Source organism: Ursus arctos, unplaced genomic scaffold (assembly GCF_023065955.2).
Source record: "Ursus arctos isolate Adak ecotype North America unplaced genomic scaffold, UrsArc2.0 scaffold_10, whole genome shotgun sequence".
NCBI classification, from domain to species: domain Eukaryota; kingdom Metazoa; phylum Chordata; class Mammalia; order Carnivora; family Ursidae; genus Ursus; species Ursus arctos.
The window spans coordinates 57,268,351-57,281,148 of NW_026622764.1; the positions used below are offsets into that span (position 1 = coordinate 57,268,351).

Genomic DNA, 12,798 nt, shown 5'->3' on the forward strand with positions numbered 1-12,798 from the left:
TACCTACTTGCTTAACATCTTTTTAAAGAGTAGTAAGGTTAATTTGACACTAGATGGAACAATCTTTCAGCTATTATAAAGTGCAAATTAATCAGCTAAAAACTAATATTTGTTAACTAGAATTTAAATAAAAACTTAAAAAATAGCAATACATACATACATACTACTGGGGGAAAAATAAAACACTAATGCTCACATGAGATAAAGATGTCCTACCTCCCACAGATTTTTTTTTTTTTTAAAAGAGAACTAGGTAGTTTTTTGGTTTTTTTTTGTTTTTTTTTTTTTTTTAATTTATTTGAGAGAGAACAAAAGCAAGGAGGAGAGGCAGAGGGAGAAGCAGACTCTCCACGGAACATAGAGCCCGTTGCAGGGCTCAATCCTAGGACCCTGGGATCATGACTTGAGCTGAAGGCTGATGCTTAAAGGACTGAGCTGCCCAGGTGCCCCCCCAACTCCCACTGATTAAAAATACTTCATTTTTTTCATCTTGCTTAGAATCCAGATGAAAAGAAGCATTCTCATCCTAGAACTGCTCTCTAGTCCCTTATTTCTGTCACGGAACAAGACATTCCTTGAAAAGCCCAGAGTGTCTTTACCCCAACCTTTAATTTGGTTGAGAGGAGGCAACAGAAGAATTCAGCTATGGGAATAAGAGTCAGATTAAGCTGCTAGTTGAGGTAATGGCTGTTTCATCCATAACTGACAATTCATAATTTAGCCACTAAATTGCTAAAGCATTCATAAATTATGATAATGTTTCTCTGTAAATCTTAACTTCTGCCATGACAACTCATTGTAGATAAGAGGTCTGGGGAAAGGGGAATGCTTTTCTGCTCCCAGCATTTTTTTTTCTTTAATTTTTCAAATCTTTAAATCTTTTTTTAAAGATTACTTATTTGAGAGAGAGGGAGCAAGAGAGAGAGAAAGAGCACAAGCGGGGGGAGGGGCACAGGGAGAAGGAGAAGCAGACTCCCCACTGAGCAGGGAGCCCAACGTGGGGCTTGATCCCTGGACCCCTGGATCATGACCTGAGCTGAAGGCAGATGCTTAACGGACCGAGCCACCCAGGCACCCCTGCCAGTACTTTTATTAAAATAGAGATTTACAATAGGTTTTCATGGATTTTTTTTTTTTAATGGAATACAGGAAAGGGATCTACCTGACGTCTATCCTTAGAAATATTGGCAGTTTTTCTTAAACAATCCAGTTCCTCATCTGTTGCTTTTTCATTTTGTATACTGCAAGTTCCTAAGCAACTCAAATTTGCAAACACAGCTATGGATACACTATTTGCTTTACAGTAGTGACGTGGGAATCTAGGTCTCGGTTTTTGTTATTTTCCCCTCCCCTCCCATTTCTTAATCATATATAACTAGCGACATTTATGGCTAGAGGTTGATTTACAGGTCTGTAGCCTCTAGTTTGAAGCAAGACAAGGATGAGTAGTCAGGAATTGGTCACTTTGAATGTGGGAGGGAAGATATTCACAACAAGGTTTTCTACCATAAAGCAGTTTCCTGCTTGTCGGTTGACACGAATGATAGACGGCAGAGACGAAGAATTCAAGATGATTGGTGGCCAGATTTTTGTGGACAGAGATGGTGTTCTATTTAGTTTCATCTTAGATTTTTTGAGAACTCACCAGCTTTTACTACCCACCGACTTTTCAGACCATCTTAGGCTTCAGAGAGAGGCTCTTTTCTATGAACTGGATCCTCTGGTTGATCTCTTAAACCAAGAACACCTGCTACAGCCAAGACCTGCTATTGTGGAGGTGCATTTCCTAAGCCGAAACACTCAAGCTTTTTTCAGGGTGTTTGGCTCTTGCAGCAAAACAATTGAGAGGCTAACTGGGAGGATTACAGTGTTTATAGAGCAACCTTCAGCACTGACCTGGAGTCGTAACTCTTTCCCTCCTCAGATGACCTTACTTCCACTGCCTCCACAAACACCTTCTTACCATGACCTGGTTTTCCAGTGCGGCTATGACAGCACTACTGATAACCAAACTGGAGTCAGGTATTTTGTACTTTGAAGCATCTCTCTTCTATATCAGTTCCTCATGTTTCCCCTCAAAACTGAAAGTTTCTCATGGTTGAAACTTTTCTTGGAAAAAATTATTACTCAAATGTTTTGGGGGTAATAAGTAGAGTTGGATAGAATGATCAGATAATTATTGTCCAAACTGGACTATTTTTCAGATCAAAGAGGGTATTGTTATTATGTGGGACAATAGGAATAAACCAAGACTGTCCAGGGAAAACTGGAACTATGGTCATTCAAGTTGTAAGAGGAAATAATTTTATAGATTATGTTCCATTGCTAGTGAATTTGGCTTAGGACTGAGACAACGCCTTTTTTCCCCCCAAGAGATTCTTTTTAGTGGCTGGCATACAGTAAAGTCTCAGTAGTTTCTCCTGATTTCCTTACACTCTACGTGTATTTGTTCTTTTAGTCTTTATGATTTGACTACTGATCTTCCTCCATCTCACTTTATTTTTAAACGCCATTAAGGCAGATATATCCCATAGCAAATTTGATATCCTATTACATCTTTGGCACTCTTAGACAACTCAAAATATTGGGATAGGCTGTCAGTATGTTAAGGATAGTTGCTCCTGAGTCAATTATTCACTTTCTCCCTGTGTTGTTCTTGGCTGAACACTAAGGCTGATTTCTACTCTTCCGTCAGGGACACTTTTTTTTTTCTCCTTAAAAATGTCTTAATGCTGTCCCATCATTATTTTACTAACTGTGAAAGCTGGCTTTAATTTTCAGGAGGAAAAAAAATAGTCCGTGTATGTTCTTTACTGATACTATTTAAAATGTTTTTTGGGGAGGAGAAAAGGTAGACATAGTTTGTGGTATTTTCTTGACTTCAGCAGTTGCCATCAGGAACTATCGATGTTTGCCTCTCCTACAACACACCCCTTTGTTCTACTGACCAACTGAAGAACACTGGGCAGTATGACAATTCTTCAGTTTCTACACTTAATAATTTCCTGCCCTCCCAAAAAAGGTTGAAATGTCACTTTGGGAAAAGGGAGCCAGTTAAATTAATAGGCTGACTGTGAAGAGAACTTAAGACCCTACCTTTATCTCAAAGTGTTTTAAGATATCTCTGTATACACCTTTCTTTTCACTACTGGGTGCTAACATGAATAATTCAGAAGGGAAAACTATTAGCTTTTTTAAAAAGTGATTTAAAGATTAAAGATCTTTGAAGATCCCTTAAAAAAAAAAAGACAGCAACCCCAAGAAAAATCGTACAATTAATTTTAAGAAGAAACATGCAAAGTAAAAAGATCCTGGAAATAACAAACACTTTAAAATCTATGCACATGGAGAAAATAATTGAAAAAAATATGCTGAAAAACAAGACTAAAAACTAAGGTTGGAATATTCTTGTATGTACAGTGCCAAGTGTTTTCACCTTTGCTAAGTGTTTGTGTTTTAGAAATAGTACAAATTTTTTTCATTTTAATGTGAGAAGGGCATTATATTTAAACTTCCAAAATAGATATTCCAAAACCAGAGGCTCTTTTAATAACTATTTTTTTTCATCACCAAATGGTATTCTTTTCATTTGCTGGAAGTTCAGAATTTTTTTCCATTTCATAAGTGTTTATGATTTTTTTCTATCATACCAATTTCAAAGTAGAGATGGAGAACCTGAGTAAGGGGACATTACTGGGATTTTGGGTGACTGGATGAAAACTCTGGCCCTGAAAGGCCCACCTTAGGTACATAACTGCCTGGCTAGCCATCATTTTTATTTCTTGCTCACTCCCTGTTCTGAATCATCCATTCAGATGTTTTTTGAAGGTGGGAAGTGGAGGAGTAAGCCTGGATGGCTCCTAAGAGTCTGGTGTATCATCCAGCTGTTCAGTATGTTCTTGTTAATCTAGCAGATTGCTCAGTTACTATCTCTCAAGTTCACAGTATGAGAAATACTTGGCTTGATCTTGCCGAAGACCATTCATATGATACCACATTATCAAGCTCAAGTTATGGTCATAGGATTCTAGAGTCTCTTTGGTAGCTAGCCTTTATTCTATCTGACCTTTCCTTTTTAAATGGGATCAAATGGAAAAGTGTAGTTGCCTTTTAAATTTTTAAAATAAGTTTTGATTTTCTATTTCTCAATGCATTCTTCTATCCTTTTTTTCTGCCTTAAAATCTTTCATTTCTTAATTTGACCTCTTAGGGAATAAAGTACTATGGCTCAGTGATTTATTGCAAGCGCTTGGTAATACCTACTATGTATTATTTGTATCTTAATGTGAGATGTGCTATAACTTCTCTTTAACAAATGTTTCTAGGCTACACGATCAAAATCTGGGGTTTGGGACTAGATGGAATGATCTAATGTGAAAAATGTGCTGTATCAAACATAAACATTTTTTGATGTGTACTTTGTACTTCTATAAATCTTACAGTATTTTCTTTGCCTAAAATTAATTTCTAAACATGAGCTACAATAACTACTCTATTTTAATCATAATTAAAAGGAGGCAAAGGATGTCCTAAAGGCTCTTTTTATGCCATAAAACTACAGAGAATTTAGGTGCTATGTGGAAGTAATTTAAGTTAGTCTTTTCTTCACATCTCATAAACAAATGGTGAGAGGACTCAAAGACATAAAAATATCCTTGATGGTATTTAAAGGGGGTAATATAGCTATATCTATGTAGACATGTTGACATTATTAAAACTAACATACAGCCAATCTGAAAAGCTCAGGTTGGCTTTTTTCTTGAACTATATGTATTGGTTCTATAGAATATCCTAGGAAATACAAACATTTGTCATTTTGACTCCAGAGGCCTTTTGACCCCATGCTTTACTCTTTAACAATGGATAGTTATTGAGTAAAAATTGACAATAAAATCTTGACATTTTTTATCTGCACAATTGTACCTGAAAAAATGCATTTGATAGAAATAAGTCACAAAAGAAAAAAATTGTAATGTCAGTATTAATAATGGGTAGAATTAGATCTAGGGGGGAAACTAGTGTATAAAATATTCATTAAAATGATTAAATCAATTCATTTAGTTAAGCTGATTAAAATGATATTTAGTAAATTGAAAACAAAAATTAGAAATAGTTAAATTATATAAAAAATTAAGCTAATTTGCCTGATCAAATTGTTTGCTCCAGAAAATAATTTCTCAATGAAAATTCATCAGTCTTGGTTATATTCCTAAATGTGGATTTAAGTGACTTTGGAGATCACAAGAAGGTCTCTATTTTCAGCACCCTGAAATTACTAATTTGGATTTATAAACAAAGTCTTAAAAAAAATCTGATCAAAAATGGTATGATGCCTTTATTTATAATTTATAAGTCAACTTGATGTGTTTAGTTTTGCTAGTTATTAAAGGGATGCTTTATAATCAAACATGTGTTGTGTGTCCTAGGTATGTTTCTATAAAACCTGATAACCGAAAATTGGCCAATGGAACTAATGTCCTCGGCTTACTAATCGACGCTTTATTAATGGAAGGCTTCCACTTAGTCAGCGCTAGAACATTATCCTCTGAAGACAAAAGTGAATGCTATTGCTTTGAAAGGATAAAAAGGCCTGAAGCTCTCACCATGAACAAAACATTGAAACCAGAGACTACCATCACGTCAGAGCAATCTCAGAAAAAGAAATGAGGTTCTCTGTTCTCTTTTAGAGTAAAGAGAAATTGCCATTTTCTTGTTTGGAAATTCCATATTTATGGCATGTATGTTAGTCATATATGTACTCATCTTAACTTTTGGTCTTGTCTCCTAGCGCGCCATCTCCGGCAACCATACCTCAACAGTGCTTTAAGCCACACTAACTGCTTGCTGCTCTCTAAATAACACTGTGCACTTGGTGCTCTGGCATATGCTCCTTCTACCTTCAATGCCTCCTTCCCTTTCTTTTCTTCATGAACACTTACACAGCTCTTAAGAATGGGTTCTGGAATCAGACTGCTTGATTTCAAATCCGAACTTAAACAGTTACTACCTATATGACTTGGGCAAGTCATTTAAGTTCTCTGTGCCTCAACTTCTTTATCTATCAAGTGGGGATAATGTTATCTCCTTCTAGGATATGTGAAAATAACAGGAGATAATGTAAAGTACTCAACACACTGTCTGGCACATGGTAGACAAGTAACTGTTAGTGATGGCAATGATGATGATGAAGAAAAAGACTGGTAGCCTGCTTTCAATTGTACCTCTTCTGTGAGGCATTTGTTCCCTTTTTTCCCAGGGATATTAATCAGCCTTTTCCTCTGTATAGACTTATATGCCATCATAAAAACAAACTTTTTTCACTTGACTGTGAGCTTAATCCACTCAAAAGTTTTAACAATACTATGTGTCAAGCACTACTAAACATTTGGTAAGATGAATAATAACTGTTACTAATTAGCACCTACATTCAGTGAAAAGCTTCTGAATAACCTCTCCTAACATTTAAAATATACATATACTATGACTTAGTGATTCCTCTTGTAGGAATTCCTTATATATATGTGTCATTTTGAGCACTAGGATAAACATCGAGAAAAGGAAACTTTATGTCAAAGAGCACCAAACACCCAGTAGGGTTAAAAACTTGCACGGAAGCAGTTGAGTACCTTTTTAAAAAGTACAAATTAATTCATTAAAAGACGTACATTAAACATTTGTTAGACAACATACTAGGTTTTCAGAATTAAAAAATGAGTAAGACAAAAATTCTTATTCTCAAAGAGCTCACATTCAAGAAAGAAAGTACATCATCATAACAGGAAAAGATTAGAAATAGACTCAAGTTCATCAATAGGGAATGGGTAAATTATGGTTCACACAATGAAATACTATGTAGCCCTTAAAAAAGAATAGGGCAACAGTTTACAAACTAAGGAAAGATTGTCAAATATTTATAAGTGGAAAAAAAGCAAAGAGCAGAACAATATATAAAGTGGGAAAATAGATTCCCCTTGTGTGTGTATGTGTGTGTGTGTGTGTGTGTGTGTGTGTGTGTGTGTGTGTGTGTAGTTTCCATTTGTGGGAACATACTCATTTTCTTATACATGCATAGAATTTTCAGCAAAGATACAGGTCACCTATGTAGAAGGCAACAAGGTGAGTGGGGTTTAGGTGTGGAAGGAAGACTTACTTTCACTAGATCAGAGTAGATGTATTATCTATTCAAAAAAAAGGAAAGGAAGAAGATACACCTGAAAGACTGTGTGTATGTGTGTGGGGGGGAAGCGATTTTAGGGGGACTATAATGGCATAGTATGGCCTATTATCTTATACTGATACAAATGTTAATCTACTACCTTTCCTGTGAAAGCCCTCCACTTAGTAAAGAATTTGCATTCCATAAATTTCTACCAATTATAGATTTGTGTACTAGGTTGTAGAGAAGAAATAAATATTTTAAAAATTTCCCAACAGTATCTCAACAGGTTATGTATAATGTAGAAGCCAAATACTTCAAGATTAGTAATGTCAACGTTAGCAGTTGAAAAAATGACCCAAATAAGAGAAAAAGCCCTATGAATAAGTATTTTGTTTTTGGTGGCACTTATCCCCTTTTTTCTGCAAAAAAGCCAATTTAGTTGTTTTAGTATGTCATCTTAATTTTGGGGATGATGAGTTTGGTTCCCTTGCTAGCACCATATTCTAGGGCACAGTATTTCTATTCTGGTAAGTTTTTGACATTTTGTGATTTAACTAGTTGGATATAGTTGGCATGGTTATATATGCAACACTGTTTAATTCTGTAGAGAGCTTTGCTGATAAGATTATTTAAAAAACTGGTAACTGGTTAAAAAATGCTGAAACAAAAAATATTGTAACAGGTTGGCAAATAATAAGACAGGAAATGTTTAAACTACTGTTAAGGGGCGTCTGGGTGGCTCAGTCGGTTAAGTGTCTGCCTTCAGCTCAGGTCATGATCCCAGGGTCCTAGGGTCGAGTCCTGCATTGGACTCTTTGCTCAGTGGGGAGCCTGCTTCTCCCTCTGCCTGCCACTCCCCCTGCTTGTGCTCTCTCTCTCTCTCTCAAATAGATAATATCTTGGGGCGCCTGGGTGGCACAGCGGTTAAGCGTCTGCCTTCGACTCAGGGCGTGATCCTGGCGTTATGAGATCAAGCCCCACATCAGGCTCCTCTGCTATGAGCCTGCTTCTCCCTCTCCCACTCCCCCTGCTTGTGTTCCCTCTCTCACTGGCTGTCTCTATCTCTGTCAAATAAATAAAATCTTTAAAAAAAAAAAAAAACCAAAACAAAACAAATAGATAATATCTTTAAAAATAATTACTGTTGATGTGTTCTCAGTCATTCATATTTGCACAAAACTACTTTGAGTTGAGAAATAAAATATTCTTTTTAATGTGCTAATAGAAACATATTACCTATGGAGACATAATATATATGACATTCATTTATTCATTCAATAAGTATTTATTGACATCTACTGTGTGCCAAATACTATTTTAGACATCGGAGATACTGCAAGGAACAAAACAATGCCTTCCCTTCTAGGGTTTTTTCACAAAAACAATTCATAACATTGACAATGGGTTCAATCAGAATAACAAGCATTATTATTAAATAGTTTCTCAAAAGTTATGAGTTCACAATGCAGAGGTTTTTAGAAGGAGACAGAAGATTCCAATTTTAAAATATTATTCATTAGGGGAAGTGTACTTTCAGAGTAGATTGAGTTTCTTATTTTAGTAAATATTTTACAGATTATTGCATCTGTAGATACATCTGTCAAGATCATCTCAGTAAGCCTTTTGTGTTTACTCTAAAATAGAGTGGGACACTGTTACTCGGATATCAAGATATGCAAAAAATTCAGTCTTGTTTTAGAAAGGGAGGCAGGCAAATGTAGTTTGAAGAAAACAGGGATATATTAGATGCACCACAGGCAAATTAAAGACTCTTATCTGCTTTAGAAAAAAAAACTTTTAACATTTCCATACAGGTACCACTTAACTCTTGACTGAATTGATTTGTCACTGTTAAAAGAAGCTTGTCTTGGGCAAACCTCGTTGAAAACCTTCTTTTACCAAATCATATGTACCTATCAATCCATCTCATATATACAAACATGAATCATCACAATGATACATTTAGCTCTGTCAGTCCTTAACAGGACCATTAGTAGTTGGGTCTCCCCTATTCTCCCACTTCTGTTATGTTTAGCCTCTATCACCCACAGTTTTATTTTTCATAAGGTACTAAATATCTTAGCTTATTCTTGAACCTCAATAATTTACCTTATAAGCGATTGGAAGTTGTCCCTAAAAAGATTTTCTAAAAAGGAGATCTAATGTTGAAACTTACTATTGAATTTAATATACAAGTCATAATTACAAAGAGTTCTTAGGTTATAGTAAAGTCAGAATTAATTTGGGCTGCTTTCAAAATATATCTGAAATCAGGAGCCTGAAATAATATAAAATGGTCAAAGGAAAGCAGCTAGAGAAATAATATATGGTTTAGGGAATCATAAGTTATTTCCAATTTAGCTTCTATACTGCTTACAATATTGGTTATCTAACACAAATATTAGAAATGGCCACATCACCAGAAACCTCACTAGGAAAACAAAAGACTTGCTTAGAGCACTCTAAATTTCCCATATTCTACTGTTATTTTTACTCTATGCTGGGGTAGTTGACTCCTTAACAGCAAGTTTAGCAATGCAGAAGAGCCACTATGAGGGAATTTTTAAAAATAAATTTAGGAAATTATATTACTTTCCTGGAGCCAAAGAACCCATGGAAGAGAATAACATAACAAACTTAGTGTTTCAAACAAAGTTCAAGAAATAGAGTTGACATGAAAATATATTACTAAAAATACTTAGATATCTGGAATACCAATGACCTAGTAAAAGCCATAATTATAATTACTCACTAGATTTGCCACAGAACTACACTTCAAGAATTATTAGGCCTTCCATCAGACCTATTAGAGGTGGAAACTTATGTTAAAATTTCACCAAAAAACTCATTATGTCATAAATATTAAGCTTAGGAAATGCCTTAATATTTACTTAAACTGTGAGATAGATACAATCACAAAAATCTTTCCATGGATAAAAAGTTAACACCTTACATGGTAAATGGGAAATAAGTATTAAACATGGCACAGAACAAAAGGGCAGCAACATGCAGCAAAATAAATAGGACTTTGATCCCCGAACTAAAACATGCCTAAGGTTTGTCTAATTCTACAGAAATTTTAGATAGGCAACATTCTGCACCTTTACATTTCATACCAACACCTCAAATCCAGAAATCATTATTTTATTTTTTAAAAAGATTTTATTTATTGGGGCGCCTGGGTGGCTCAGCCGTTAAGCGTCTGCCTTCTGCTCAGGTCAGGATCCCAGGGTCCTGGAATCGAGCCCACATCGGGCTCCCTGCTCAGTGGGGAGTCTGCTTCTCCCTCTCTCACTCCTCCTGCTTGTGTTCCCTCTCTAGCTGTCTCTCTCTGTGTCAAATAAATAAAACCTTTAAAAAAAAAGATTTCATTTATTTATTTGAGAGAGAGATAGTGAGTGAGAGAGAGCACAAGCAGGGGGAGCGGCAGAGGGAGAGGGAGAAGCAGGCTCCCCGCTAAGCAGGGAGCCTGATGCTGGGCTGGATCCCAGGACCCTGAGATCATGACCTGAACTGAAGGCAGACATTTAACTGACAGAGCCACCCAAGCACCCCCAGAAATAATTATTTTAAAGTGGCTTTTTACTCTATCAGGTGAGTAAAACACACCCAAAACTAAGTGTTTCTGTTTCACGTTACTCTCCATTATTTCACACTCTGGTAAGAATCTGAATTTCTTTGGGTTCCCGAGTTGGAAACCGAACAGGAGAGGTTTGTCTTACTCTCCTTGTAGTAAGAGACCCCAGGAAAGTCTGGCTACGGTGTCTGAGCTTCCACAAATTCTTTTAAGATGAGGATTGGGATTGTGCTTTATACTGATCTTTATCCTCCCCCCACAGCGCTGGACATCTAATAGTCTCATTTGAACTGAACTGAAAAATTTGGAACACTGTAGTCTCAGTAAATAAGCACTTGGAAAAACAAATATTATAGTAATTCAAAGATGGATGACACTTTATGTAAAGAGTCTGAAGGAACTGATTCAAGCTAGAGACTACAGAAAAAAATCCCATGGTATTTTTCTATTAGAAGTCTACTTGGGTAGTGCCCCTAACCCCACTTTGGCTTATGTGCTCTCTCTTTCTCTCTCAAATAAATAAACAAAATCTTAAAAAAAAAAAAAAAGTAGTTCACCTGGGTAATAGCATACAAAATGAGATGAAAATATAGATGCACATAGGAATACTAACTAGTTGAAAGTTACACAAAATTATACATTTAATCAAATTAATACAGTCCAGCCAAAATTGGAATATACATACTTTGCTAATAAAAATGTAATGCTATAAGAATGCTTAGTAATTAAAGAAATGTGAAGGGAATACAAGCTCAGGATGAATGTTATATGACTATAATTGATATTAAATCTTGACTTACCTCCACAATTTAGGAGCCATAAAAAGATAGAAGTCATCAGACCAGGCATATAAATCAGATGGGACTAGGAAAGAAATACATGAAAAAAATGTTCCCAGTTCTGGATAACCTGATTTGAAGTCCTAGGTTTACTGAACTTGGATTAATCAAATGATTCAAGGATTAAGGTGAAATGGTCTAAAAGATGCTCGTACATCCAGAAGACATATTACTGAGTTTTTTAAATGCTATTTTGGAAGTACAGATTAACATTTTAGGTTTCCTTACATATCATTAAAATGGAATATATATTTAAAAATCAATTCAAGATGTAGAATAATGTGGAATTTCTGTCTGATGAAGGTGGCTGTTTTTCACAGCAAGTAGTAACTAGGTAAACAGTGCAAGACACTTTGACTCTCTAAATAGAAATCCTAAAACACAAGGTTTAGCTCCTAGAAAACCAAAATATTTGCTTTCAATGAAATTTTCCTCCCTTTGGTCACTTTTAAATTCCTGGCTACAATTTACTGAATCCGTGTTTGTTTTGTTCTGGCTAGCAGTTTTTTTCAGAAGCAAACCTGATTTAGGGTGAGAAGAAGAAAGTCACAGCCTTCTTAGACAGAACCTTCATTTCTGCTTAGCTGTGTTTCTCCATCAAAAACAAGTATTCATATAAGGAATCTCAATTACCTAACCTATTTTTGGCCATTTAATGGAATTTCTTGTTATATCTCTTTTGAAATGCCACAATTGCACATTTGGAAAACCTGTCTTCCTGGTTTTCAAATTTCTGTTTATTATTATTGCTCTTCAGCCAGAATGCCAGGTCTTTGTGCTGTACTGTTTCTTGAAACTGGAGACCAGCACATTTTCCACAATTCAATTACCTGCCTTTCCATTTGAGAAATTTAAGCCATGTCAATTTTATAAAGTTTTAACTGACTGAATCATTTGAACTTTAAGTTCTCAATTTTATTCCCTCAATCTAATACTGGGAAAGATCTCTGTTTTATTAATAGGCATGAAGGTAAGGTTCAAGAATATTAACACACATTCGTCATTGATGCTTATAACTAATATAAATGTAGGGATTTTCTTACAGGCATAAGCTTGGGATATGACAGTCTAAGGAAAAGAGAGAGTTGATTTTTTGGAAATGTTTATTTAAGATTACATACCTAATCAAACTATTTATGTAAATTTATGTGTTACATATTTCTTTTTAAAAGAAAGGGATTGGGGTACCTGGGTTGCTCAGTTAGTTAAACATTGGACTCTTG

General features: G+C 35.5%; 1 protein-coding gene across 1 annotated transcript; it reads left to right on the forward strand.

Moving 5' to 3' along the window:
• Nucleotides 1-1,357: 1,357 nt before the first annotated feature.
• KCNRG (potassium channel regulator) lies at nt 1,358-5,667 on the forward strand. Its single transcript, XM_026493222.4, has 2 exons — nt 1,358-2,022; nt 5,427-5,667. Exons 1-2 carry the CDS (start codon nt 1,442-1,444, stop codon nt 5,665-5,667), a joined length of 822 nt encoding a protein of 273 aa, XP_026349007.1. The 5' UTR covers nt 1,358-1,441.
• The last annotated feature ends 7,131 nt before the right edge of the window (nt 5,668-12,798 follow it).

Excerpts from the sequence above, each read along its gene's own strand:
- KCNRG (XM_026493222.4), top strand. The coding sequence starts at position 1,442 with ATGAGTAGTCAGGAATTGGTCACTTTGAATGTGGGAGGGAAGATATTC. Across the intron at positions 2,023-5,426 it reads GATAACCAAACTGGAGTCAG|GTATGTTTCTATAAAACCTG; the intron begins GTATTTTGTACT and ends TGTGTGTCCTAG.